This window comes from Ranitomeya variabilis, chromosome 2 (genome assembly GCF_051348905.1).
Source record: "Ranitomeya variabilis isolate aRanVar5 chromosome 2, aRanVar5.hap1, whole genome shotgun sequence".
NCBI lineage: Eukaryota > Metazoa > Chordata > Amphibia > Anura > Dendrobatidae > Ranitomeya > Ranitomeya variabilis.
Window position 1 is genome coordinate 748,886,118 of NC_135233.1, and position 26,258 is coordinate 748,912,375.

General features: G+C 40.9%; 1 protein-coding gene across 3 annotated transcripts in view; it reads left to right on the forward strand.

Annotated features, from left to right (window-relative positions):
- Nucleotides 1-26,258, forward strand: part of ASCC3 (activating signal cointegrator 1 complex subunit 3) — an 824,578-nt gene that overhangs the window by 286,798 nt on the left and 511,522 nt on the right. For all 3 annotated transcript variants that reach the window (XM_077289661.1, XM_077289659.1, XM_077289660.1), the window contains exon 11: nt 5,801-5,965. In XM_077289661.1, the coding sequence (XP_077145776.1) occupies nt 5,801-5,965 (165 nt within the window). The remainder of the gene's footprint in view (nt 1-5,800; nt 5,966-26,258) is intronic.

A 26,258-nucleotide genomic window follows, 5' to 3' on the forward strand; every position in this document is an offset into this window, starting at 1 on the left:
GATGTTGGTGTAACCAGTTGACCATCCTAGATTTCTCTTTTTGGCAAATGTTGGGTGGGAGGGGCAAAGAGTGTCAACAGACCCTATCCTTTGGTCCTAACAGGAGATAAGCTGCCACTCCTTCAGTCATTCCTAACTACATGCCAGGTATACATGGGTACGGGCAAGAGTTGGTCTAAGGGAATAGTTGTGTTCCCAAAGAGCCTTCAGCTCTCTTTGTTGTATAGCCAATCTACAGTCTCTAAGCTAATCTTCCGAATATAGCTGGATCTGCAATGGTCTGCAGATTTTTTTCCTAAATATCATGATAATGTCACTGGCCACAATGCACGATCCATAGTGAAAAGGTATGATTCCTATTATAGCTGGAAAGAACTTTACAAGTCTTACTTCGATGTTTCCTATTCGCATGGTATGGAAGACATATTCGAGCTACGCCTTACGTCTGCACGTCAGTTCCCAACCCCACCTTTGTTGTACAATGATATGAGTATTGTTAAACGAATTATAATTCCCCATTTTTTATTGTATTTTTTATAATTTTTTTAACATTATTTCTATTATTAGTAATCTAATTAGAAATTAAGATGTCATGGATACTGTCTAAAATTCTATTTTGTTATGTTCTGTTATTTAGATCTTAATGCTCTGTTCATGCGGTAAATTATACCAGATGTATGCCTGCATTATTATTGGACAGCCATTTGCATTTAATAGAAAATGAAACAGAAAACACGTTTTATCTTCCTGTATTTTGTGTTCATGTCAAGAATATTATTCAGTAAATGCAGCATAGCTCCAACAAATTACTTAAATAGCTGGGATTACTTGTTTTTCACACCTTGAAAATTGTAATATGCATTGCTAAATGTATTCCATTACAGTTTGTTAATTAGTCTTGTGTCGGAGTACAGCTGCTAATCTCAATGGCTGACATGGTTAATTTCCAAATGCTATCTGTTCCATCTGCAGCAGTTAGGCCCAGTTTTCTGGAAAGCCGTGCTGTTGATGGACCACATTTAGTAAGCTAGTAATATTCTGACCAATTAGCCTTATGGCTTCTGCTTAAAGGAACCAAAAGTCAAACTAATGTTAACAGGAAACAGCTAAGAGTGAAATATTTAAACTGGATTCTGCTAATAAAAATATTTATTAGAGGGTTTCTTACATTTTTCTTAAGGCCTAATTCTCCTGTAATTTTTTTCTCTTCCCAAAGTATTGGCTGTTTTTATTCATCACTGGATCAGAGTTTTATTAGTTACTAGATGGTGGCCCGATTCTAACGCATCGGGTATTCTAGATTGCACAGCCACGTAGTATATAACACACCCCATGTAGTATATAGCACAGCCACATAGTATATAACACACCCCACATAGTATATTGCACAGCCACGTATTACATAACACAGCCACATAGTATAGAGCATGGCCACATAGTATATTGCGCAGCCACGTAGTATAGAGCATAGCCACATAGTATATTGCACAGCCACGTAGTATATAACACAGCCCACATAGTATATTAAACAGCCACGTAGAATATAGCACAGCCATGTAGTATATAACAGCCCACACAGTATGTAACACAGCCCACATAGTATGTAGCACAGGCCACATAGTATATGGCGCAGCCACGTAGTATATAATACAGGCTACACAGTATATAACACAGCCACATAGTATATAACACAGGCACGTAGTATATAGCACAGCCCACGCAGTACATAACACAGCCCACGCAGTACATAACACAGCCCACGCAGTATATAACTCAGGCCACATAGTATATAGCACAGCAACGTAGTATATAGCACAGCTCACATACTATATAACACAGCCCACGCAGTATACAGTCCAGACCAAAAGTTTGGACACAACTTCTCATTTTAAGATTTTTCTGTATTTTCATGACTATGAAAATTGTACATTCACACTGAAGGCATCAAAGCTATGAATTAACACATGCAGAATTATATACTTAACAAAAAAGTATGAAACAACTGAAATTATGTCTTATATTCTAGGTTCTTTAAAGTAGCCACCTTTTGCTTTGATGACTGCTTTGCACACTCTTGGCATTCTCTTGATGAGCTTCAAGAGGTAGTCACCGGAAATGGTTTTCACTTCACAGGTGTGCCCTGTCAGGTTTAATAAGTGGGATTTCTTGCCTTATAAATGGCGTTGGGACCATCAGTTGTGTTGTGCAGAAGTCTGGTGGATACACAGCTGACAGTCCTACTGAATAGACTGTTAGAATTTGTATTATAGCAAGAAAAAAGCAGCTAAGTAAAGAAAAACGAGTGGCCATCATTACTTTAAAAAATGAAGGTCAGTCAGTCTGAAAAATTGGGAAAACTTTGAAAGTGTCCCCAAGTGCAGTGGCAAAAGCCATCAAGTTCTACAAAGAAACTGGCTCACATGAGGACCGCCCCAGGATTGGAAGACCAAGAGTCACCTCTGCTTCTGAGGATAAGTTTATCTGAATCACCAGCCTCAGAAATCACAGGTTGACAGCAGCTCAGATTAGAGACCAGGTCAATGCCACACAAAGTTCTAACAGCAGACACATCTTTATGACAACTGTTAAGAGGAGACTTTGGGCAGCATGCCTTCATGGTAAAATAGCTGCTAGAAAACCACTGCTAAGGACAGGCAACAAGCAGAAGAGACTTGTTTGGGCTAAAGAACACAAGGAATGGATATTAGACCAGTGGAAATCTGTGCTTTGGTCTGATGAGTCCAAATTTGAGATCTTTGGTTCTAACCACCGTGTCTTTGTGCGACACAGAAAAGGTGAACGTATGGACTCTACATGGCTGGTTCCCGCCGTGAAGCATGGAGAATGAGGTGTTAATGTGTGGGGGTGCTTTGCTGGTGACACTGTTGGGGATTTATTCAAAATTGAAGGCATACTGAACCAGCATGGCTAGCACAGCATCTTGCAGCGGCATGCTATTCCATCCAGTTTGTGTTTAGTTGGACCATCATTTATTTTTCAACAAGACAATGACCCCAAACACACCTCCAGGCTGTGTAAGGGCTATTTGACCAAGAAGGAGAGTGATGGGGTGCTACGCCAGATGACCTGGCCTCTATAGTCACCAGACCCGAACCCAATCAAGATGGTTTAGGGTGAGCTGGACCGCAGAGTGAAAGCAAAAGGGCCAACAAGTGCTAAGCATTTCTGGGAACTCCTTCAAGATTGTTGAAGACCATTTCCGGTGACTACCTCTTGAAGCTCATCAAGAGAATGCCAAGAGTGTGCAAAGCAGTCATCAAAGCAAAAGGTGGCTACTTTGAAGAACCTAGAATATAACACATATTTTCAGTTGTTTTACACTTTTTTGTTATGTATATAATTCCACATGTGTTAATTCATAGTTTTGATGCCTTCAGTGTGAATGTACAATTTTCATAGTCATGAAAATACAGAAAAATCTTTAAATGAGAAGTTGTGTCCAAACTTTTGGTCTGTACTGTATAACACAGCCCACGCAGTATACAACACAGGCCACATAGTACATAACACAGCCCACGTATTATATAGCAATGTGAGCACTATATCACTGTTAAAAAAACAATTAAAATAAAAAATAGTTATATACTCACCTTCTGTCGGCCCCCGGATCCATCCGAGGCCTTTACCGATGCTCCTCGCACTGCGGTACCAAGAATGGATTGCGGCAATGAGTCGAGATCATGTAGCAGTCTCGCGAGACCGCTACGTCATCATCTCGCGAGACCGCTACGTGATTTCGAGTCAGTGCCGCAATGCATTCTTGGGACTGGAGCGGGAAAGGCTGCGGCGGACTTCGGAAGGTGAGAATATAATGTTTGTTTTTTTTAATTTTTATCATTCTATGTTTTTACTATTGATGCTGCATAGGCAGCATCAATAGTAAAAAGTGAAGCAGTGTTCAAATCCGCCCCAATCTCGTTGATTGGTCGCGGCCGGCCGCGACCAATCAGCGATGCGTGATTTCCGTTATGGAAGTTACAGACAGACAGACGGAAGTACCCCTTAGACAATTATATAGATAGATGGTAATGACCAATTAATGTGTCATATGATTTTCTTTATATGCAAAAATAAACTAATGAAGGTTCTCAAGATAGTCCTACCAGTCAGAGACAAAAGAAAGTACAGAACTTGGATGGCATGCATGTGCTTTCCATTTTTTACTCTACAAGTCTGACCGAAATAAGGCCACGTTCACATGTTCAGCATTTGGTCAGTATTTTACATCAGTATTTGTAAGCCAAAATCGGAAGTGGTGACGTGTTTCTATTAGACTTTCCCTCTGATTAATCCACTCCTGGTTTTGGCTTACAAATACTGCTGAAAAATACTGGCCAAATGCTGAATGTGGGAACGTAGCCTAAGATAGACCTTCAATGGGCAAACATAGACATGTGAATAGCCTAGTAAAATATAATGTGTATACTGGCTCATATACTAACATGAGTACTGCAAAAAATGAATTCTTGTTTTACATAAAATGTATCTTTTATTTCATATGTAATAAAGGCTCTTTTCATAATAGCACCCTAGCATGCACTTTTACAGGAGCCATTAAAAGGTATCTTATACTGAGTAATATTTTATTATTTTTCTACACAAATCTAGACAGTTCTTTTTTTTTTTGCTTTAGAAATAAAATATATAATATTATTCCGTAAACCGAAACCTGATGGGAAAAACAAGTGAAGTATATGCAGCCTATAGAGGAGGGGTTCCCAACCTGTGGTTTGGGAGCCACATATGGCTCGCAGGCCCATGATGTTCTCTGCCAGCTTGGTGTATTAGCACTAGATCACAGGTCTCCAGATACTACTTAATTCTGTAAGTAACCTGCTTAAAAGAGCAGATCTGGATGTGGAAACACTAGCGGAGAGCAAAGGAGACGATAAATATGGGAAGCTGGCGATAAGATGATACTGATAGACTAGGAGGTACATGAAGCTGGATGCAATAATGTGGTGAGTGTGCCTAATACAGGAATAACGAATGGGGGGAAAGTGGGAATCATTGGATGTAAGTATGCTGCCTGTACAGGAATACGACACAAGGTCTAAGTTTTTGTGAAAAAATCTTTGGCCATCATGACCTGGGTCATAGTGGGTTCTGATTGCCACTACCGAGGGGGTGAAAGCTGGGTTTGACTTGCAACCATCTCTGAGTTGAATGTGGCTTTCAAGGTAAAGAAGGGTTGGGACCGTTGTTACTAAGTATATGCGTTCATTTTGCCCGTGTCAGAAAAGTGTATTATTATTACTATGAGTGTCAAGAATTAATCTGCCCCATTGGATTTTGAAAGAATAAGAAATATTTAGTTTATCAGTTGCCAGAATTGTATATGGTTTTTCCACTGATTGCCTTTTCGACTTCTAATTAGTAATTAGTGCCCCATTGCTGCCATGCTTAGCAGTGATGCCAGTCTTACAAGGTTTAGCTTACTCATACTGCATGTTTCTTTTGCTGTAGAAACGGCGTAACGTGTATATTTTTGATGATTTGAAATACGATCTCTCATGTCTTCATCTTAGCGCATAGGACAATATAAAAAGGGTCCCACTCAGGGGTCTGCCTTATTCGGCAGAGGTGTTCCCACTCTGAGAAACACAGACACCACAAATGTATGCTCCATGATACATATGTAACGGTGTCTTGCCATTTGGACAAACCCTTCTAATGTAAGTTTTCTTCAGAATGTAGAGCCATGATATTCTTTTAACCATTGTTTATCAGTGATTTCTGCTCTGTTCGTGACATCATATTTGCTTTTTTTATAATGCAGATGCTTGTGACCACACCAGAGAAGTGGGATGTTGTTACCAGAAAGAGTGTTGGAGATGTGGCATTATCTCAGCTCGTGAGACTGTTGATTTTAGATGAAGTTCATTTGCTTCATGAAGATAGAGGTCCAGTGTTGGAGAGTTTAGTGGCAAGGACATTACGACAGGTAAGCAGATTCCAGCTCAACCTCTGTTGGGGAAAAATAGCCTTTATACAAGTTATCGTTGCACAGTGTCTCAGCTGTTTGGCCAAGATGGTCATTCACTTCAGGACTTTCAGAAATGCTTAACCCCTTTACCCCTCAAGGTGGTTTGCACTTTAATGAGCAGGACAATTTTTTACAATTCTGACCAGTGTCACTTTATGAGGTAATAATTGTGGAACACTTCAATTGATCCCACTGATTCTGAGACCGTTTTTGTGACATACTGTACTTCACGATAGTGGTAAAATTTATTCAATATAACTTCCGTTTATTTGTGGAAAAAAAAATTAATTTGTCGAAAATTTGTAAAATGTTGCAATTTTCAAACTTTGAATTCTTATGTCAGAGAGATGTGTCACACAAAATAACATTGTCTACTTTACATCAGTACAATCTTTTAAACAATTTTTTTTTTTGTTAGGCAGTTAGAGGGGTTAAAGTTCACCAGCAATTTCTCCTCTTTCTTACAAAACCTTAATCTTTTTTAGAGACGACCTCACATTTGAAGGGACTTTGGGGTATTTTCTGTCACATTAGTGACACCATTCTAAAAACTGCACCTCTCAAGGTGCTCAAAACCACATTCAAAAAGTTTATTAAGCCTTCTGGTGCTTCACAGAAATGTTTTGAATGAGGAAAAAAAAAATGAACATTTAATTTTTTTTCACAAAAAATTTATTTAGACTCCAATTTTTTTTATTTTCACAGGAGTAACAGGTAAAAATGGTCCCCAAAATTTGTTGTGCAATTTATGCTAAGCATGCCGACACCGCATATATGGGGGAAACCCACTGTTTGGGCACACGGCAGAGCTCAGGATGGAAGGAGTGATATTTGATTTTTTGAATGCAAAGTTTGCTGTAACAATTAGCGGACGCCATGTTGCGTTTGGAGAGCCCATGATGTGCCTAAACAGTGAAAATTCTCCACAAATGACACTATTTTGGAAACTTCCCGCAGGGAACTGATCTAGATGTGTGGTGAGCACCTTGAACCCTCAGGTGCATCACAGATGTTTATAACGTTGAGCCGAGAAAATAAAGAAAAAAATCCAATTTTCCCCACAAAAATGTATTTATTTAGTTCCAAAGTTTGCATTTATATAAGGGTAAAAGGAGAATTTTCACCATTCGATTTGTAGTGCAATTTCTCCTGAGTATACCAATACCCCATATGAGGGAAAAAACTACTGTTTGGGTGTACGACAGGGCTCGGAAGGGAAGGAGCATCATATGACAGTAAAATTTGCTGGAATCATTAGCGGATGCCATGTCCAGTTTGGAGAGCCCCTGATGAGCCTAAACAGTGGAAACCCCCCACAAGTGGCCCTATTTAGGAAACTAGACCCCTCAAGGAATGTATTTAGATGTGTGGAGAGCACCTTGAACCCCCAGGTGCTCCACAGTAGTTATAACATTGAGCATTGAAAATAATAAAATTACATTTTCCCCACAAAAATGTTATTTTAGCCCCATTTTTTTATTTTCACAAGGCTAACAGGAGAATTTGCACAACAAATTGTACTTTGCAATTTCTCCTAAGTACGCCGATATGCCAGATATGATGGAATACTACTTTAGAGGCACATTGCACAGCTCAGAAGGGAAGAGGTGCTATATTGGAGTTCAGAGTTTGCAGAATAGTTTGAGGGCGCCATGTCACTGGCAGAGCCCCTGAGGTACCAGAACAACAGAAATCCTCCATATGTGAACTCATTTTTACTAACTACACTCCCAAAATAATTCATCTAGGGGTGCAGTGATCACATTGACACCACATGTGCCTCACCAAATTTTATACCATTGAGCAGTGAAGAAAGAATAAGTTAAATTTTTACCACTAAAATGTTATTTTAGCCTCAAGTTTACAATTTTTCTAAGCTCAAATAGGACATTTTTTTTACAACAAGGTGAGGTCCATTTTTTCGTGAATGCGCCAATACCCTACATGTAATCGGTAAATATTTTTCAGGCACAATGTAAAGCTCAGAAGGCAAGGAGCGCCGTAGTATAGTTCAGATTTAACTGTTATGGTTTGTGGGTGCCATGACCCACTGGGAGAGCCCCTAAGTTGCCAGAACAGCCGAATCCCCCATAAGTAACCCCATTTTACAGACTACACCTCTCAGCGATATCATCTATGGTTGCAGTCATATTGACACCAAGGGTATGTCACAGAAGTTTATACCATTGGGCAGTGAAAAAAAAAAACTACATTTTTACCACCAAAATTTTATTTTAGCCCTAAATTTTACATGTTCACAAAATAAATGGGTAAAAATAGCACCATAATTTTTCGTTCAATTTCTACTGAACGTGACAATACCTCATATGTTTCTGTATAGTACTACTTGGCCATACAGAGAGACTCGGGAGGGGCGGAGCACTATTTGCCTCCTGGAGCGCAGGTTTTCCTAGAATAGTTTGCGGACTCCATATACACAGCCCTTCATTTTGGAAATTTTACTCCTTTGGGAATTTATCTACAGGTGTAGTGACAATTTTGAATCCATGAGTATTTTCCAGAAACAAGCAGCAATGAATGTTTCCGAGTGAAAATTGCAAACTGCCATTGTGTTGACCACTACGTACTGTAGTGACCAGTACGTTGTAGTGACCAGTACTTTATGGCCGGCTCATGCTTCTGGAGACCCGTAAATTAAGCGCACTCTCATTGCTTCAGAAATGCCAAACATTTGGAAGTTATATTTGGGAGTGCAGAAATTGTTGAATTTCTTTTGAGGGACGAGGAGCGATTTCACTTTTCCAGAGCCTTTGTATTACCAGTAACGTGGAAGCCCCCTATATTTCCGTTAGCAGATGACAGACCTGAGTGAGGACTTGCTTTTTTGTGGATTGAGTTGAAGCTTTTATTGGGAACGTTTTACATGACATTTATGATCACGTTTATGCGGCGCTCTACGCTGAGCACTTACATTGGGGTTTCCATCTAAATCTCTGAGTGACGTGATTTAGATGAAACCCCCAAAGGATCCATTCACTATAATGAGGCAGCAGAGTTACTCTGGACTCCGTTTGGCCTCTGTGGCCTATGGCACTTTTATGCAATCCTATAAATTCGGAAACCACCGGATCACAGGTCAGACTGTGTCCACAGTGCCTCCATCTGCCTCATTATAGGGAATGTTCCAACTGGGTTTCAGTCTGAATTACGAATTTCAGAGATTTACACGGAAATGCCGCTCTAAGCTCTCAGTGTAGAGCTCAGGATAAATGTCAGCCTTGCCTTACTGCGATCTTTGGGAGGTAGAATTAACAAAACAGCAGATAAAAAATTGGTTTTATTTATTTATTATGCCATTATTCGTGCGATAGAAGTGATTAGGCGACTTTATTCTTTGGGTCGGTGCGGTTACAGCGATACCAGATGTATATCGGGTTTTTATGTTGCTGTCACACACTAAAAGACGCTTTTTATTGCAAAAACTAGTTTTTGCATCACCATATTTTGAGAGCTATAATTCTGCCATATTTTGGCCCACAGAGTCATGTGAGGTCTTGTTTTTTGTGGGACGAGTTGATGTGTTTATTGGTACCATTATCAGACACAGGACATTTTTTGATCGCTTTCTATTATGATTTTTGGGAGGCAGAATTAACAAAAACCTGCAATGCAGGTGATACATATATATATATATATATATATATATATATATATATATATATATATATATATATATATATATATATATATATATATATATATATATATATATATATATATATATATATACATATGCCTTTCTGCTTGTGGTAAAATTTAGGCAACTTCATTCTTCAAGTCATTACGATTACAGCAATGCCACATTTATATCGTATTTTCATGTTTTGGTGCTTTTACACCGTAAAAACTATAGCAAAAAAAATAATTATTTTTGCATCCCTTCATTCTAAGAGGTAGAACTTTTTTGTTTCCACTGATGGAGCTGTAATATGGATTGTTTTTGCAGGATATGATGATGTTTTCAGTGATACTATTTTTATTTACATTCATCTGTTTGATCGCATTATATTCCGCATTATGTTCAGCAATATGATGGAAAAGTATAGGTTTTTTGCCACTTTTTTTTTTTTTTTACGGTATTTACTGAAGGGGTTAACTAGTAGGACATCTCTATAGGGCAGGTCAGTCTGGACACAGTAATCCCAAACTTGTACTTGTTTATTTTTCTTATTTTTCTTTTTGCATAAAAATAGAAATTTATCAGTACAATACATTTTTTATCATTTTCTAATTTAATTAATTTTTAAAAATATTTAAACTTTTTTTTTTTTTAACTGTTTTTACTATGTCCCGCTCTGGGACTTTCACATTCATTAATCTTATCATTGTTATACTCCACTGCAATGCAGGAGCAGTGCACCAGCTGACCGTGACATACTGAAGATGTCTAAGGTCGTGAAGGGGTTAAATTTGAGGGCAACCATCCTGTCAAAGGGAATCTGTCACCCGTTTTTTGCTATATAATCTGAGAACCTTATTCCAGTGATGCGTCATTTACTATGCTGTGTGTTGTTGTGCTTTCAAAAAAATGCAATGTTTTATCAGCAGGAAATTATCACTACTGGACTAGAGACCTCGTGCCTCCTTGTCAACTGCTCTGTATAACCATGCCACCATTCATTAGCAGCTTTCTGTCAATCTGTTTTGTGTACAGGCTTGCATAGGGTTCAGTATTCAGAGAACTTCTAGATCTGCAGCAAGGAAAATAGGGATTCCATCAAGATAACAACATACTGTCTAGCAAGTGACACATCAATGCACTTAGGGACTCTTCCCCTATATCATGCAGATCTCCGAATCTCCGATTGCATAGCAAAAACCTGCTGGCATTGACCGTGTGCATGTAGAGTGCATTTCTAGTCCAGAATAGAACCATATCTGGGGTCTATCAATATATGCTGATTTGTATCATTTAACGACCTCTGTAATAGACATAATTATAAGTTGAATCCTTCTATTTTGTGACCGTCAGATGATGTGATTTCATTGTGTTCTATTTGGCACTCTTTCTGGTTAGTTATGGTATGCTCACACGTTGAAGTCACTCTAAAACTTTCTGGTGTCAGTATGAAGAATAAAAGATGATAGGTTTGTCATTTACAACCGATGATTGATGTCAGCAGAATGACCCTGCAGGTTAAAGAGAAAATAATCCCTGTTAGCTTTTCATTTTCAGGATCACCTTTTGTAAATTTTCCATTTGTAATGCTCAGTGATGAACATTTTAGTTTAGAATTGCCAGTGGTTGTTTCTTTCTCTTCTAAGACTCTAAATGAAGCGTTCTTAGAAAATGTGCTGAAAGCTTTGGTACAAGACTGTCACCTATGATCCATGGATTTGCAATTACTTCAAGATTTTTTTCATTCCCCCAAGCAAACAAGAATGTAATATTTCATTTTCATGGTATTTATATAACATAGTGAAGCGTAAAACAATGTTGTTGGACAACAGATGCATAGAAATAGAACGATATAATATATATTTATAGCCACATAAATGGCTGGTTGTTTTTATATTACATATTTCTCTTTTTATAGACTACCTGTGTCTGCTATAGGGCAGAATATGTTATATTTTGCTTTTGACGCATGGCTGTAATATCAGTATCAGCGAGGGTATAATTAAAAAATAGTGACTGACCACTCAGTTGTCCAATCTATTGCACGGGAGTGCTTGGCTATCAGTATTTTGATTGACAGCTCATCCGTTCAATCTGAGACTAGGAGGTGCCGAGCTTCCTTCAGGTGTTCCCTGTCCCAAGTGATTACCTAACTACTTAAATAAACTGTCAGTCCCATATAGTTACCAGTCAGCGTGGTATGTGCTCTGTGCTCAGACATTCTAATCTCCTGTTGCCGGACCCTGGATTTGCCTATTAACTACCTTTTTTTATTACCCCTTTTGCCTTCACGCATTCGGACCTTGGAATTCTAACTCTGGCCTGTGACCTGACTATGCCTTTGTCTCTTCCCTCTGTTTATGACGGCTTGTTCGTGAGAAGTGGCTCAGTGTTACACCCCAATGCCAAAGTTTAAAATACTATGTGGACAAAAGTTTTGGGGCATCAAAACATTGAACCTACAGGAGCTTTTGTGACATCCCATTGTCAATCCATTGGTATTAATATGGAGGTGATCCAAAGATCCCTGATGCTATACTAAATAAAAGTATTGGGATACACCTCTTTATCGTTGAAGTCAGGTTTTTCACTCTGTGCCATTGCCACAGGTATATACAATCTAGCTCCCAGACATGCATTCTGCTTCCACTTTTTAATAGTTGAATATTTGTGAGGGAAGAAATGTCACAAACTAACTTTTTACAATGGTGATATCTTATTACAGTACCACTCTAGAAGTGAGCTCTTTAAAATGACCCATTAATCCAGGACTGTTTATAAAAGCAGAATGCGAAAATTAAAATGACAGCCCAGGATGACTGAGTGCTGAGGTGCATAGTGCATAAAAGTCACCAATGCTCTGCTGAGTCGGTATCTGCTGAGTTTCAAAATATGGGGCTTTGTTGTATATTTCTGAACCTCCGGTGCCATTGTGATTAGCATCTACTTCGGAAGCTTTGTGGATTGGGCTTCCATGGTCAAGCTGCTCCATACAAACCTTGTGTTACCAAGCAATATGCCAAGCATTGGATGGAGTGATGCAGAGCACGCCACCTCTGGAGTGATGGAAACATGTTCTGTGGAGTGGTTACTCTTCTTTCTCTGGCACTATGATGGAGGAGTTCGGGAGAACGGTACTTGTCTGACTGCACTGTGCCAACTGTAAAGTTTGGTGGAGGAGGGATAATTCTATAGCATTAGTTTTCAGGAGTTGGCCTTGACTCAGTTCCAATGAAGGGAAAGCTTAATGCTTCACAATAGCAAGACATTGATTAAATCTTTGTTTGAACAGTTTAGGGAAGGCCCTGTTCCAACAGATACTGTCCAACATCTTCCCAAAATGATAGAAGTTGTTTATCTGTGTTTCACTGCTTATGGGTTTAGAATGCAATGTCATAAAAGCTCATGTTGATGCAGTGTATTGGTCACAGAGCTTTTATCTACAATATAAATCTCTAACACTGAGAGAAGGGAAGGGAAGAGCATAGGTTGCCTTCAGAAGAGAGTAGGGGCTCTGACAGATTTGTATCTTCTTTTTACATAGCACTCAGCTAGTAAAGGATTTTCAGCCACGGCAATATGGTAAATATTTTTAAGGAACACTACTTGGAAGTGCGCTTCATTTTCATTTATGAAGCAAATTAACATTTTCAAAAATAGCTCAAATTTGTACATGGCCTTTATTTCCAGGCACTTTTACCATTTAAAGAGTGCATCATAGATTCCAATGCAATGATATTATTATCAGTGATCTGTTTCTCATTTATATAAAAAGCCAAAGACAACTAAGCTTGATCTCTGGGTATTTGAACCCTATGGGGGTTATGTGCAGACGTTCAGTGTTTAGTAGTGCTTTGGACTCCCACATGTCCGCTGCGTCCAAAGTGCTGCCAGCTTTTGAACGTAGGTGATTCCGCATGTGTTCACTGAACCGTGAGGAATTACAACGTCCAATACATTGTACGGGTGATATTTATCTCGCTGAAATTCGTGTCTCCACAAGAGAAATTGACATGCTGCAGTCTGGAAAGACGCGCCGCATGTCCGGCTTCGCGGGTGATCCACGGGCATCTCTGGACGCATAGTGGACGTGGGATTTCTTGAAATCCCATCCACTATGCTGTAACATTTGGATGCTGCAGGTAGGACACAGCTTTCGCTGACCGTGGGAACATACCCTACGATGGTTGTCATATTGTCACGGGTTTACTGTGACAGAGAGGAGCCAAAAGACCGCAGTTTAGGATTTCTCCTACTCCTGCACTGTTAAGAAGCACTTCACCTTCATATTAAATGAGGTAAATTTCTTTTAGCAGTTCAGGGGTTAACCTGCTCAGTTGAGATCTCCTGGAAGCTTTTTTGCATTAAGGCTCTCAGCTGTGCACTGTTAGCTTCTTCCATCTCCTATGTAAACTGGGTCCTGGCTTCACTCCTTGTAAGAGCTAGCTTATGCTGCATGGCTGGAAGTTGTTGTTGGCTGTTGCTGGAGAAGGCTTTTGGTGTATTTATCTGTGACTGTTGCTTGGTTTTGAGTGTGTGATAATTACCTTTCTTCTCCTACTTTTGTTTAACCCCATTCTCCACTCCCCGGTGTTTACCTCTATTGTTTATATGTGTATATTTGTATGATTGGTATTTTCCTTTATCCCTGTTCGTATTACCTTGTTAATCTGGTTGGTGTATTACGGTACACTACTACTCACCTCTTCCCTGGGTAGGGAAGGGCACAGACTGAGGGCGGATTCAGGAGTTTATGCAAGGTACGTGGCCCTGGCATCTTAACCATCAGAAGTAATATGGGGAACAGGGCGAGCTAGGGTGCCCCTAGCATTAGGGACAGGGAAGGAGCCCCTGCTCCAGGGACACCCGACAATAGAGTCATGACATATCTCTGACCAAACAGGATTTGGTGTGTTTTTTAGGCTCACCCACTTAACTGTATTTACATTTTTTAATTATTTGTATTTTTTTTTAAATAAGGAGTATATTTTCATATTTGCAACACATCTTTTGTGATTTCAAAATCAGATTGTTAAAGGAGTTATGTGCATATGAGCCTCATATAGCAAAGATAGGAATATCTTTGGTCTGTGTGCAAGTTCCGAAATTGCTGAGTAGGTTGTTCTAAGCTTTTTCCGTACCTATCTTAAAAGTGAATAGTAGTTACGCAAACAGCGCAGCAATGCAAGCTACACTATATCTATAGTTCAGAAGTTCCTATAACTATGTTACTGTGCTGCATCATTTCCATATAAAAAATGATGAATTGCAATGCCCATGACTGAGAAAGGGGGTGATCCCCACGAAGCACCACACCAGTATGCATTCACACCCACTTGCCACTGTGTGAGTCTCCACGGATTGCTAAGTTGTTTTTGCATTTATGGACTGTTTTATTGGTTTTAGCCATACAAATCACACATCTGGGTGATTAATAAGAACTTTATTGCCAAAGAAAAAAGCCTGGTCTGTGTCCATTTTTGTATACTGGAATAATTTAGAGGAGATAGAGGAGCTCTTCACAGACTGTATTGTGCTTTTCTTTTTCTTCCTTTTTGCTTCTGTTTATTGCATGTTGTTTTCATACAGTTGTGCTCAAAAGTTTACATACCCCAGAAGAATTTTTGCTTTCTTGGCCTTATTTCAGAGAATATGAATCATAACACCAAACCTTTTTTCCACTCATGGTTAGTGGTTGGTGGAAGCCATTTATTCTCAAACTACAGTACTGTGCTTTCTCTTTTTAAACCATAATGACAACCAAAAACATCCAAATGGCCCTGATCAAAAGTTCACATACCCTGATGATTTTGGCCTGATAACATGCACATAGAACATCAATCTCGTAGAGACACAGCTGACCGCACCACCGCTTCTTGTGATAGCCGAGCCTGCTCACCTGCAGTGGAAGCTAGCCGCCGAATCACGGGTGCTATAGCCGAAGACACATGCTGAGCATTCCAATGACGAAGAACAAAAAGGCAGCACTCACCGATCCTCCGAGTCAGGTAACTTTATTAGCTCACAGTAACATCTTCACGGCTGGGGGTGTAAAAAGTGCAGAGTGCGCAAAGCCAGACGACGGTCGTTTTGCCCCTGTCGGGCGCTTCTACGGGTCAGACCCGTAGAAGCGCCCGACAGGCACGAAACGGCCGTCGTCTGACTTTGCGCACTCTGCACTTTTTACACCCCCGGCCGTGAAGATGTTACTGTGAGCTAATAAAGTTACCTGACTCGGAGGATTGGTGAGTGCTGCCTTTTTGTTCTTCGTCATTGAAATAACATGCACATAGGTTGACAAAAATGGGTTTGAGTTGCTACTAAAGGTACCATCCTCACCTGTGACCTGTTTGCCTGTAATCAGTGTGTGTGCATAAAAGCTGAGTGAGTTTCTGGGATCCAGACAGACTATTGCATCTTTCATCCAGCCACTGACGTTTCTGGATTGTGAGTCATGGGGAAAGCAAAAGAATTGTCAAAGGATCTACGGGAAAAGGTAGTTGAACTGTATAAAACAGGAAAGTGATACAAAAATAATATCCAAGGAATTGATAATGCCAGTCAGCAGTGTTCAAACTGTGATTAACAATTGGAAAATCAGGGGCTCTGTAAAAACAAAACCACGGTCAGGTAGACCAACAAAAATGTCATCCACAACTGCCAGGAAAATTGTTCAGGATGCAAAGAAAAACCCACAAGTAGCATCAGCTGAAATACAGGACTCTCTGAAAACTAGCGGTGGGCTGTTTCAAGATGCACAATAAGGAGGCACTTGAAGAAAAATGAGCTGCATGGTCAAGTCGCCAAAAGAAAGCCATTACTGCGCAAATGCTACGAAATATCTCGCCTACAACTTGCAAAACAGCACAGAGACAAACCTGAAAACTTCTGGAACAAGGTAATATGGAGTGATGAGACCAAAATCAAACTTTTTGGCCACAACCATAAACGTTACATTTGGAGAGAGGTCAACAAGGCCTATGATGAAATGAACACCATTTCTACTGTAAAGCACGGAGGTGGATCGCTGATGTTATGGAGATGTGTGCGCTACAAAAATACAGGAAACATTTCTCAAAGTTGAAGGAAAGATGAATGCAGCACGATATCAGCAAATACTGGAGGCAAATTTGCACTTTTCAGCCCAGAAGCTATTCATGGGACGTACTTGGACGTTCCAACATGACAACGATCCAAAACACAAGGCCAAGTCAACCTGTCATTGTCTACATCAGAACAAAGTGAAGGTTCTGGAGTGGCCATCTCCATCTCCTGACCTCAATATCATTAAGCCACTCGGGGGAGATCTCAAGCATGCACTTCATGCTAGACAGCCGAGGAATTTACAGGACCTGGAGGATTTTTGCCAAGAAGAGTGGGAAGCTTTACCATCTGAGAAAATAAAGAATCTCATCCACAACTACCACAAAAGACTTCAAGCTGTCATTGATGTTAGAGGGGGCAATACACATTACTAAGAAATGGGGTATGTGAACTATTATCAGGGTCTTTTGGATGTTTTGGGTTGTTTATTGCAACGGTAGCACACATATGCAGTGAAGAGGCAGTGACCCATCAAAGTTCCAACACAAAATCTCTTTAATGCGGTTACTTCACAGCATTAATATCCAATTCATACAAGTATGTACCATTAACCACTTTCTGCCATCAGTCGGAATAGTATGTCCGATGGCAGATCCCCTGCTTTGATGTGGGCTCCGGCCTGCATCAAAGCCGGGACATGTCAGCTGTTTTGTACAGCTGACTTGTGCCCACAATAGCGGCGGGTGGAATTGCGATCCACCCACCGCTATTAACTAGTTAAATGGCGCTGTCAAACGCTGACAGTGGCATTTAACAAGCGCTTCTGGACGGAAATGTGTGCATCGGTGACCCCGTCACATGATCATGGTGGGGGGGCGTCATCGGTGCTTTGGCATAACAACCAGAGGTCTCCTGAAGACCTCTGTGGTTGTTAATGCCTAGTTACTGTGAGCGCCACCCTGTGGTCGGCGCCCAGAGCAATGCAGTGAATTTGCTACATAGGAGCGATCTGAGCATCGCTCCTATGTAGCAGAGTCGATCAGGTATACCAGCTTCTAGCCTCCAATGGAGGCTATTGAAGCATGGCAAAAGTAAAAAAGAATAAATAAAAGTTTTCAAAAATATGAAAAAAAAACCATAAGTTTAAATCACCCCCATTCACCCCATTCAAGATAAAACAATCAAAAAAATTAAACCTACACATAATTGGTATTGCCGCCTTCAGAATCGCCCAATGTATCAATAAATAAAAGATTAACTTGGTCGCTAAACGGTGTGGCGAAAGAAAAATTCCAGACGCCAGAATTATGTTTTTTTGGTCGCCGCAACATTGCATTAACATGCAATAACGGGCAATCAAAAGAACGTATCTGCACCAAAATGGTATCATTAAAACGTCAGCTCGGCGTGCAAAAAAAAGACTTCACCCAACCCAAGATACCGAAAAATGGAAACGCTACGGGTCTCGGAAAATGTTTTGTTTTAGCAAAGTTTGGAGGTTTTTTTTTCACCACTTACATAAAAAAAATGACCTAGACTTATTTGGTGTCAATGAATCATAAAGGCCGGTCAGTTTTAGCATTTAGTGAACCTAACAAATAAGCCAAACAAATAACAAGTGTGGGATTGCACTTTTTTTGCAATTTCACCGCACTTTTCCAGTACACTACATGGTAAAAGCAATGGTGTCCTTCAAAATTACTACTCGTCCCGCAAAAAATAAGCCCTCACATGGCCATATTGACGGAAACATAAAAAAGTTATGGCTCTGGGAATGAGGGGAGCAAAAAATGAAAACACAAAACCAAAAAAAGTTCTGAGGTTTAAGGGGTTAAAGTCAACTCACAGCACTACATAGAACCCAGTATCCTCCTGGTTGCTGCCTGTAACCATATCATCTGGATTACAGTCGGTAAATAATAATCTTTATTTTTATATAGCGCTAACATATTCCGCAGCGCTTTACAGTTTGCACACATTATCATCGCTGTCCCCGATGGGGCTCACAATCTAACTTCCCTATCAGTATGTCTTTGGAATGTGGGAGGAAACCGGAGTACCCGGAGGAAACCGATGCAAACACGGGAGAACATACAAACTCCTTGCAGATGTTGTCCTTGGTGGGACTTGAACCCAGGCCTCCAGCGCTGCAGTGCTATCCACTGAGACACCGTGCCGCCCCAGTCCACCTCTGTCCGGTTTCAGTGGGCGACTGCACCACCGTGTTAATGTCTCTTTACTCACAGCTTTACACAGTACACGATATCCTTCAATTTACAGTCACTAAACACGCCGGTCCTCCTCTGACCAGTTACTGTGAGCGACTGCATCACTTTGCACCCTGTGGGTGCCAAGTGTTATGATCCTAGTGGCTTAGGATCACAAATCTAACCAGCTAAGTAGAAAATAATAGGACGAGCTCTGGGGATGTGGTAACTGGACTAACCGCAAACCTGATCCTAACCGCACACACTATAGGCAGCCGTGGAACGTTTCCTGAAATCCTAGACGTCTCTTCACGGCCAGAGAAACTGACTACCCCTAAAGAGAAAGTAAAGACCTCACTTGCCTCAGAGAAATCCCCCAGAGATATAGAAGCCCCCCACAAATAATAACGGTGAGTTAAGAGGAAAAGACAAACGCAGAGATGAAACAGGTTAAGCAAATGAGGCCCGCTAACGCTAGATAGCAGAAAATAGCAAGGGATCTGTGCGGTCAGTAAAAAACCCTATGCAAAAATATCCACGCAGAGAATGCGAGAACCCCCACACCAACTAACGATGTGGGGGAACAACTCAGCACCCCAGAGCACCAGCAAGCAGGGAAATCACATATTAGCAAGCTGGACAAAAACTCATCATATACTAGGAAATATCTTGAACACAGATGAGCAAAAATAAGCAAACAGAACTTAGCTTCTCTTGGAGAGACTGATAACGGATGTAGACAGGAGCAATCAGAATAGCACTGAATACAACGGCAACAGGCAAGGAATGAAGGACCAGGTGGATTAAATAGGAAACCTAACTAGCAGATGACGAGACAGCTGATCCTGCCAGAAACCTGCAAAATAACAAAAAGAGCCACCAGGAGGAGCCCAAAGAGAGAACTCACACAGTACCACTCATGACCACAGGAGGAAGCCCGGAAACAGAGTTCACAACAGCCAAGTGTCTCAGCTCCCCTGGCTGCTTGGCTTCGCTTACCTGTGTTGCCTCACACAGGAGCTCTGCATAGCCTTCTGCTCAGTACTCCTCCAAACACCAGACTGACTCTGAAACTGACTCAAGCAAACCCTATACAGCATTGTTTTCAACTTGAATCTGTGTCCTTCAGCCAGATGGAAAACCCGGCCAGGAATGAAACAGACTGTACCACTACCGTCCTGTTGTCTGTTTCAAAACTCAAAAGCCCTGCAGGTTTTCTTAAATCTGTCCTGGACAAATAGCTTGTCCAGGACTAAAGGTACCGTTACACTAAACGACTTACCAACGATCACGACCAGCGATACGACCTGGCCGTGATCGTTGGTAAGTCGTTGTGTGGTCGCTGGGGAGCTGTCACACAGACAGCTCTCTCCAGCGACCAACGATCAGGGGAACGACTTCGGCATCGTTGAAACTGTCTTCAACGATGCCGAAGTCCCCCTGCAGCACCCAGGTAACCAGGGTAAACATCGGGTTACTAAGTGCAGGGCCGCGCTTAGTAGCCCGATATTTACCCTGGTTACCATTGTAAAAGTAAAAAAAACAAAAAAAAACAGTACATACTCACATTCTGATGTCTGTCACGTCCCCCGGCGTCCACAGGGTTACGCGCTGCTGCTCAGAGCTTCCTGCACTGAATGTGTCAGAGCCGGCAGTAAAGCAGAGCACAGCGGTGACGCCGGGGTACGTGACAGACATCAGAATGTGAGTATGTACTGTTTTTTTTTTTTACTTTTACAATGATAACCAGGGTAAATATCGGGTTACTAAGCGCGGCCCTGCGCTTAGTAACCCGATATTTACCCTGGTTACAAGTGAGCACATCGCTGGATCAGCCACACACGCCGATCCAGCGATGGACAGCGGGTGATCAGCGACGAAATAAAGTTCTGGACTTCTAGCTCCGACCAGCGATATCACAGCGGGATCCAGATCGCTGCTGCGTGTCAAACACAACGAGATCGCTATCCAGGACGCTGCAACGTCACGGATCGTCGTCGTTCTCGCTGCAAAGTCGCTTAGTGTGAAGGTACCTTAACACTTATTTTTAGTCTGCAATGCCATCACAGCTATGCCTGTGACTGCAATGCGCTCTCATGGCCTCAATACGCCTCTGTGCGCATACTGGGGAGAACACACAGAGACCCCTACCTGTGACACCGGTCACTGCAACACAGTTGTCATTATGATTTAAAAAGAGAAAACACAATAGTTTGACAATATATGGCTTCATCCTACCACTAATCATGAGTGGAGAAAAAAAATAGATGTTTTCAGTCACATTCTCTGAAAAAAGGCAAAGAAAGCAAAAATTCCTGCTGTGGCATGTAAACTTTTGAACATAACTGTATCTCCCATTCACTTCTATGGCAGTTATAGTACAGCTCAGAACAGTCAGATTTTTTTTCGAAGACCTGGACTAGATGTGACCGGCAAATCGACATACGAATTCCCATCTTATATTTTTTCATCTGTGACGAGTGGGGGAAAAAAAAACACAAATTTTACCGCAAGTTTGTTGAAGCTGTTTTCTGACTGCTGTTTACACCAAAATCTGAATTGTCTGTTTAAGAACTTGACATTTCTGCACGTCCTTCGTCTAAGCATTTGTTTGTATCTTATACTTTGCTTCGTTGCATTTTCCAGGATGTGATAGAAGTTATGTTGTTCTTAAATTGCAAAAAAAAGTCCATGAAATAATGTATTCTCATACTTCTTGTCATTGTGTAGAATTCTTTTTTGCTGGGTATATTTGTAATAGGATACATCTGATAGTATCTGTACGTGTACAGATATCTTTTAGATTGATAGCATTCTTACAGAGTAGAGAGCTGTACCCATTGATCATCCCCATTCTGTTGTTTCAGCAGAGCAGCATGAGTTCTGCTTGTTATTTTATATCTGTCAAAACAAAGCTGAATTGTAATGTCCATTTCATAACATCTTAGCGTGCCGTCAGCTGCCTATATCACATAGGCAGGGAAGATATTGGGGTCGGCAGATCACTTCTAAAGAAGGCGTCAGTACGTTTGAAGTACGGTGTTGCATTTATATCAATGAGATGTGCGCAAAATAAAAAGGTGAAAAATGCCAGTGTTGTATTTCAACTAAATCAGCTTCGAGACATCCAGCTGCTCTGTGTATACAAGCTGGTGTCAATATGCAACCTAAAGATATTCCCTGTACAGTATAGGAAAGTTTGTTTTGTTTGTGTTTCAAGTTCAGTATTGCTTTCTATCTGGAACTACGGAATTCTTCTTTAGTCTGCAGTCACACTATCGTATGCAGTGACACTCGGCTCCAGCAGTGGTGAGCTAACGTGCAAGGATAACGTCTTATCAGAGCACGCTCGGGTGTTATCCAAGCAACTGGGCATGCTCCTATATCATGTTCGAGTCCCTGCGGCTGCATGATTATTAATTATTAGACAGCCTCAACACGTGGGGATTACGTAACAAGCAGGCAATTCAGATGTTATTCGAGACATTATCCGAGCACGTTCTCTCATCACCAGGCTGCTGCGGGCGCGAGCCGAGTGTCAGTGCTCTGTGATGCAATCCTTTCACATTTGGAATTTTCAATTGTCGCACAGGTGTAGAGGAGATTCCATCTCCTCCATTGCCGGCGTCCGGGGGAATCACACTGCACTCGGGCGACATACGAATGCAGTGCGATGTTTCACAAACACCTATAGACTGGTATGTGTGCGTGTGATCCGATTCTCACAGCCATGCTGCAATTGTTTTTGCGTTTCAAGCAATAAAATTATGTAAAAATCATACATTGTGATTCTCTTGTTTTTTTTTTTTAATTCTGTCCCGTAGTTGAAGTGTACCTACAATAAATATTTCAGACTTCTCCAACTTGCTAAATCGGCAGTGTATCAAATACTTATTTTCCCCACTGTACACGCTCAGCAGAGACAGGCAAGCATTTGTATAAGAGCATTGAAGGAATAATTGGGCATTAGACTTTGATGCTTTGTTTACCCCAAAGCCACATTCGATAATAAAAAAATGAGTCAAGAATCCTAACCATGATCTTGACCATGACATTTGCTAATATTATGCTATGTATAAATTTTTTGGTGGGAAATTCTCATAAGAAAAAAAAAAAATCACCATGTTGTGTAATTGGCCAAACTGCTGCAAACAGTTGCTGCTGTGCTTGACATTTTCTGTAGTAATAGAGACTGTACTTCACATTCAACTATTTCTTAATTTTGGAAAATTGACTCTTGAAAAGCTGCTCTGTAATTAACGCTAAAGTGTATAGGTTTAATTTGTTGTGATGATACCAAAAAAGGCTGTTTTGGTTTTCTTTGCAACATGTTATTTGCATCTTTTCTGTAAAAGAGACAATAAAGCTTCGATAAAACTGTCCGATCCCTATCTCCCCAGACTTCATCTGTTCCGATGCACCCCATTCACATGGTCTGCAGGTTCTGGTGTGGCCAACTTCTGTTTAATGTGAATGGAGGCTTTGTCTTTCTCCTTTTCTGTTTCCAATCAGAAAAAAGTAAAAGCTTTACCAAAACTGCAAAATGGGAGAATGACAATTACAGGTTGTTGTTGTTTTTTTTTTTTTTTACAAATGGATATTGTCAGATAGGCCTTGTAAATACAAACAATTTTTTTTATATTTTACTGCTTTCAAAATTTGTAGCAAAATATTTACACTGATTCTTTCTTTCGTTTATAGCTAGTTGTCTTGGCAACTGACTAGACAAGAGTACATGTACAGTGCTTGCTAGCTCTTTTCTACTGAGCTTGTAAGCGCTGTGATGAAGCTGGTCTGGAGTAAAGCATAGTGTTACTTCCAAATCCTGACAAACTTCAGCGCAGTGCTTATGTGCTAGAGAGTAGCGGTGGTTGATCTAGAAAGTGTTAATATCTTAAGAATGGCTGAAAATTTTCATAAGCTGCAAAATGTTAAGTGCTTCTTTAAAAAAAAAAAAAAAAAACATTATCTGACAATTTCCATATTTGAAGATGCCAATAACCCTTTAAAGAAAACCTGTCTCAAGGTCAAAAGTGTCCAATTTTTGCTCTTATTTTATTCCTGCCGCTTCCCTGAATTTTCTACCTTGTTATGGTCTTTACCAGTTGGTGCTGCTGACACAGGACCCGGTCCCAGAGAATCCTTCGAGATGTGCCTCCTTTGTGAAGACCATACAAATTAACACTAAATAAAAATGTCTACCTTTTGTACCGTATGACCGTATTAATGCTTTTAGTCTCCTGAAAGCTCTGTTTAGTTCATTCACATTACAGTTCTTGAATTAAGTTGACATAGCTCAGATCACAGTTGATTGTTATATTCCCTGATAAAGCATCTCATGGCCTTCTCCTGTATCTTGATTGATATGGCTCACTTGCCTAGAGCGAGGTCTGCCTGAAAACTGGAGACTAAACAGCTTCCACTATAGAAGCAGAAAAATAATAGCTTCTACCAGTGGCGTAACTAGAAAGTTATGGGCCCCGATGCGAACTTTCAAATGGGGCCCCCCTAACCATGCAAAAATATTTTCCACCCAAATTCAGATTTTCCCTATTCATTTCGCACACTATAGCTTTATTGCAAAGTTGTATAGTGTGATCTCAGTGGCGTAACTATCCGGTGCCCCATCCTGGTATATATCTGTTCCCCGTACTGCCATTGTTATGTAATTTATAAAAGAAAATAAACCATTATACTCAACAGGGGCTTACATAGAAGTCATGGGGATCCATATAAGAAGTAAAATGCACCCCCATAGTACTCTATATAATATACTGCACAGTTCATAGTCATCCATATAGTATAATACACTCTCCATAGTCATCCATATAGTATAATACACTCTCCATAGTCCTCCATATAGTATTATACACTCCTCAGTCCTCCATATAGTATAATACACTCCTCATAGTGCTCTATATAGTATAATGCACCCCTCATAGTCCTCCATATAGTATACACTCCTCAGTCCTCCATATAGTATTATGCAATCCTCATAGTCCTCCATATATTAAAATACACTGCTTAGTCCTCTATATAGTATAATACACTCCTCATAGTGCTCCATATAGTATAATGCACCGCCATCGTCATCCATATCGTACAATTCACTTCTCATAGTATAATGCACCCATAGTTCTTCATATAGTATAATGTATTCCCCATAGTCCTCGATACAGTATAATGCAGCCCACATATAGTATAATGCAAATAAATAATGGCTGCACTCAAGTTTATTGTGCTAAAGCAAGGAAATGTGCAATACATGAAATGTGAACAGCATAATGGCTTGTGAAATTTATGAAAAAACACATGAGATTTTTAGCACAAAATTTGGCCAAATATTGTGAGCCCATTCACCAAACGTCAAGGTAATCTCAGATCGAATGGGTAACTAACCTGTCTGCCTAGTGTGAACACAGACTTAGTAAGTGAAGATGTGGAGGGGCCGTAGGAGGGCAACAACCCAGCAGCAGGACCGCTACCTTAGCCTTTGTGCAAGGAGGAACAGGAGTAGCACTGCCACAGCCCTGCAAAATGACCTCCAGCAGACCACAAATGTGCATGTGTCTGCACAAACGGTTAGAAACTGACTCCATGAGGATGGTCTGAGTGCCCGACGTCCACAGATGGGGGTTGTGCTCAAAGCCCAAGACCATGCAGGATGCTTGGCATTTGCCACAGAACACCAGGATTTGCAAATTCGCCACTGGCTCCCTGTGCTCATCATAGATGAAAGTAGGTTCACACTGAGCACATGTGACAGACGTGACAAAGTCTGGAGACGTAGTGGAGAGTGATCTGTTGCTTGCAACCTCCTTCATCATGACCGGTTTGGCAGTGGGTCAGTAATGGTGTGGGGTGGCATTTCTTTGGAGGGCCGCACAGCCCTCCATGTGCTCACCAGAGGTAGCCTGACTGCCATTAGGTACCAAGATGAGATACTCAGACCCCTTGTGAGACCATATGCTGGTGCAGTTGGCTCTGGGTTCCCCCTAATGCAGGACAATGCCAGACCTCATGTGGCTGGAGTGTGTCAGCGGTAACTGCAAGATGAAGTACATCTTCTGGTGTACTGGCCTGTCTCCTGGTAGCACCTCCAGCCTTTGGACACTATGCTGACAGACACAGCAAACCTTCCCATAGCTCGCATTGATGTGCCATCCTGGATGAGCTGCACTACCTGAGCCACTTGTGTGGGTTGTAGAGTCCATCTCATGCTACCACGAGTGTGAAAGCACAACCAACATTCAAAAGTGACCAAAACATCAGGCAGAAAGCATTGGTACTGAGATGTGGTCTGTGGTCCCCACCTACAGAACCACTACTTTATTAGAGTGTCTTGATAATTACCAATAAT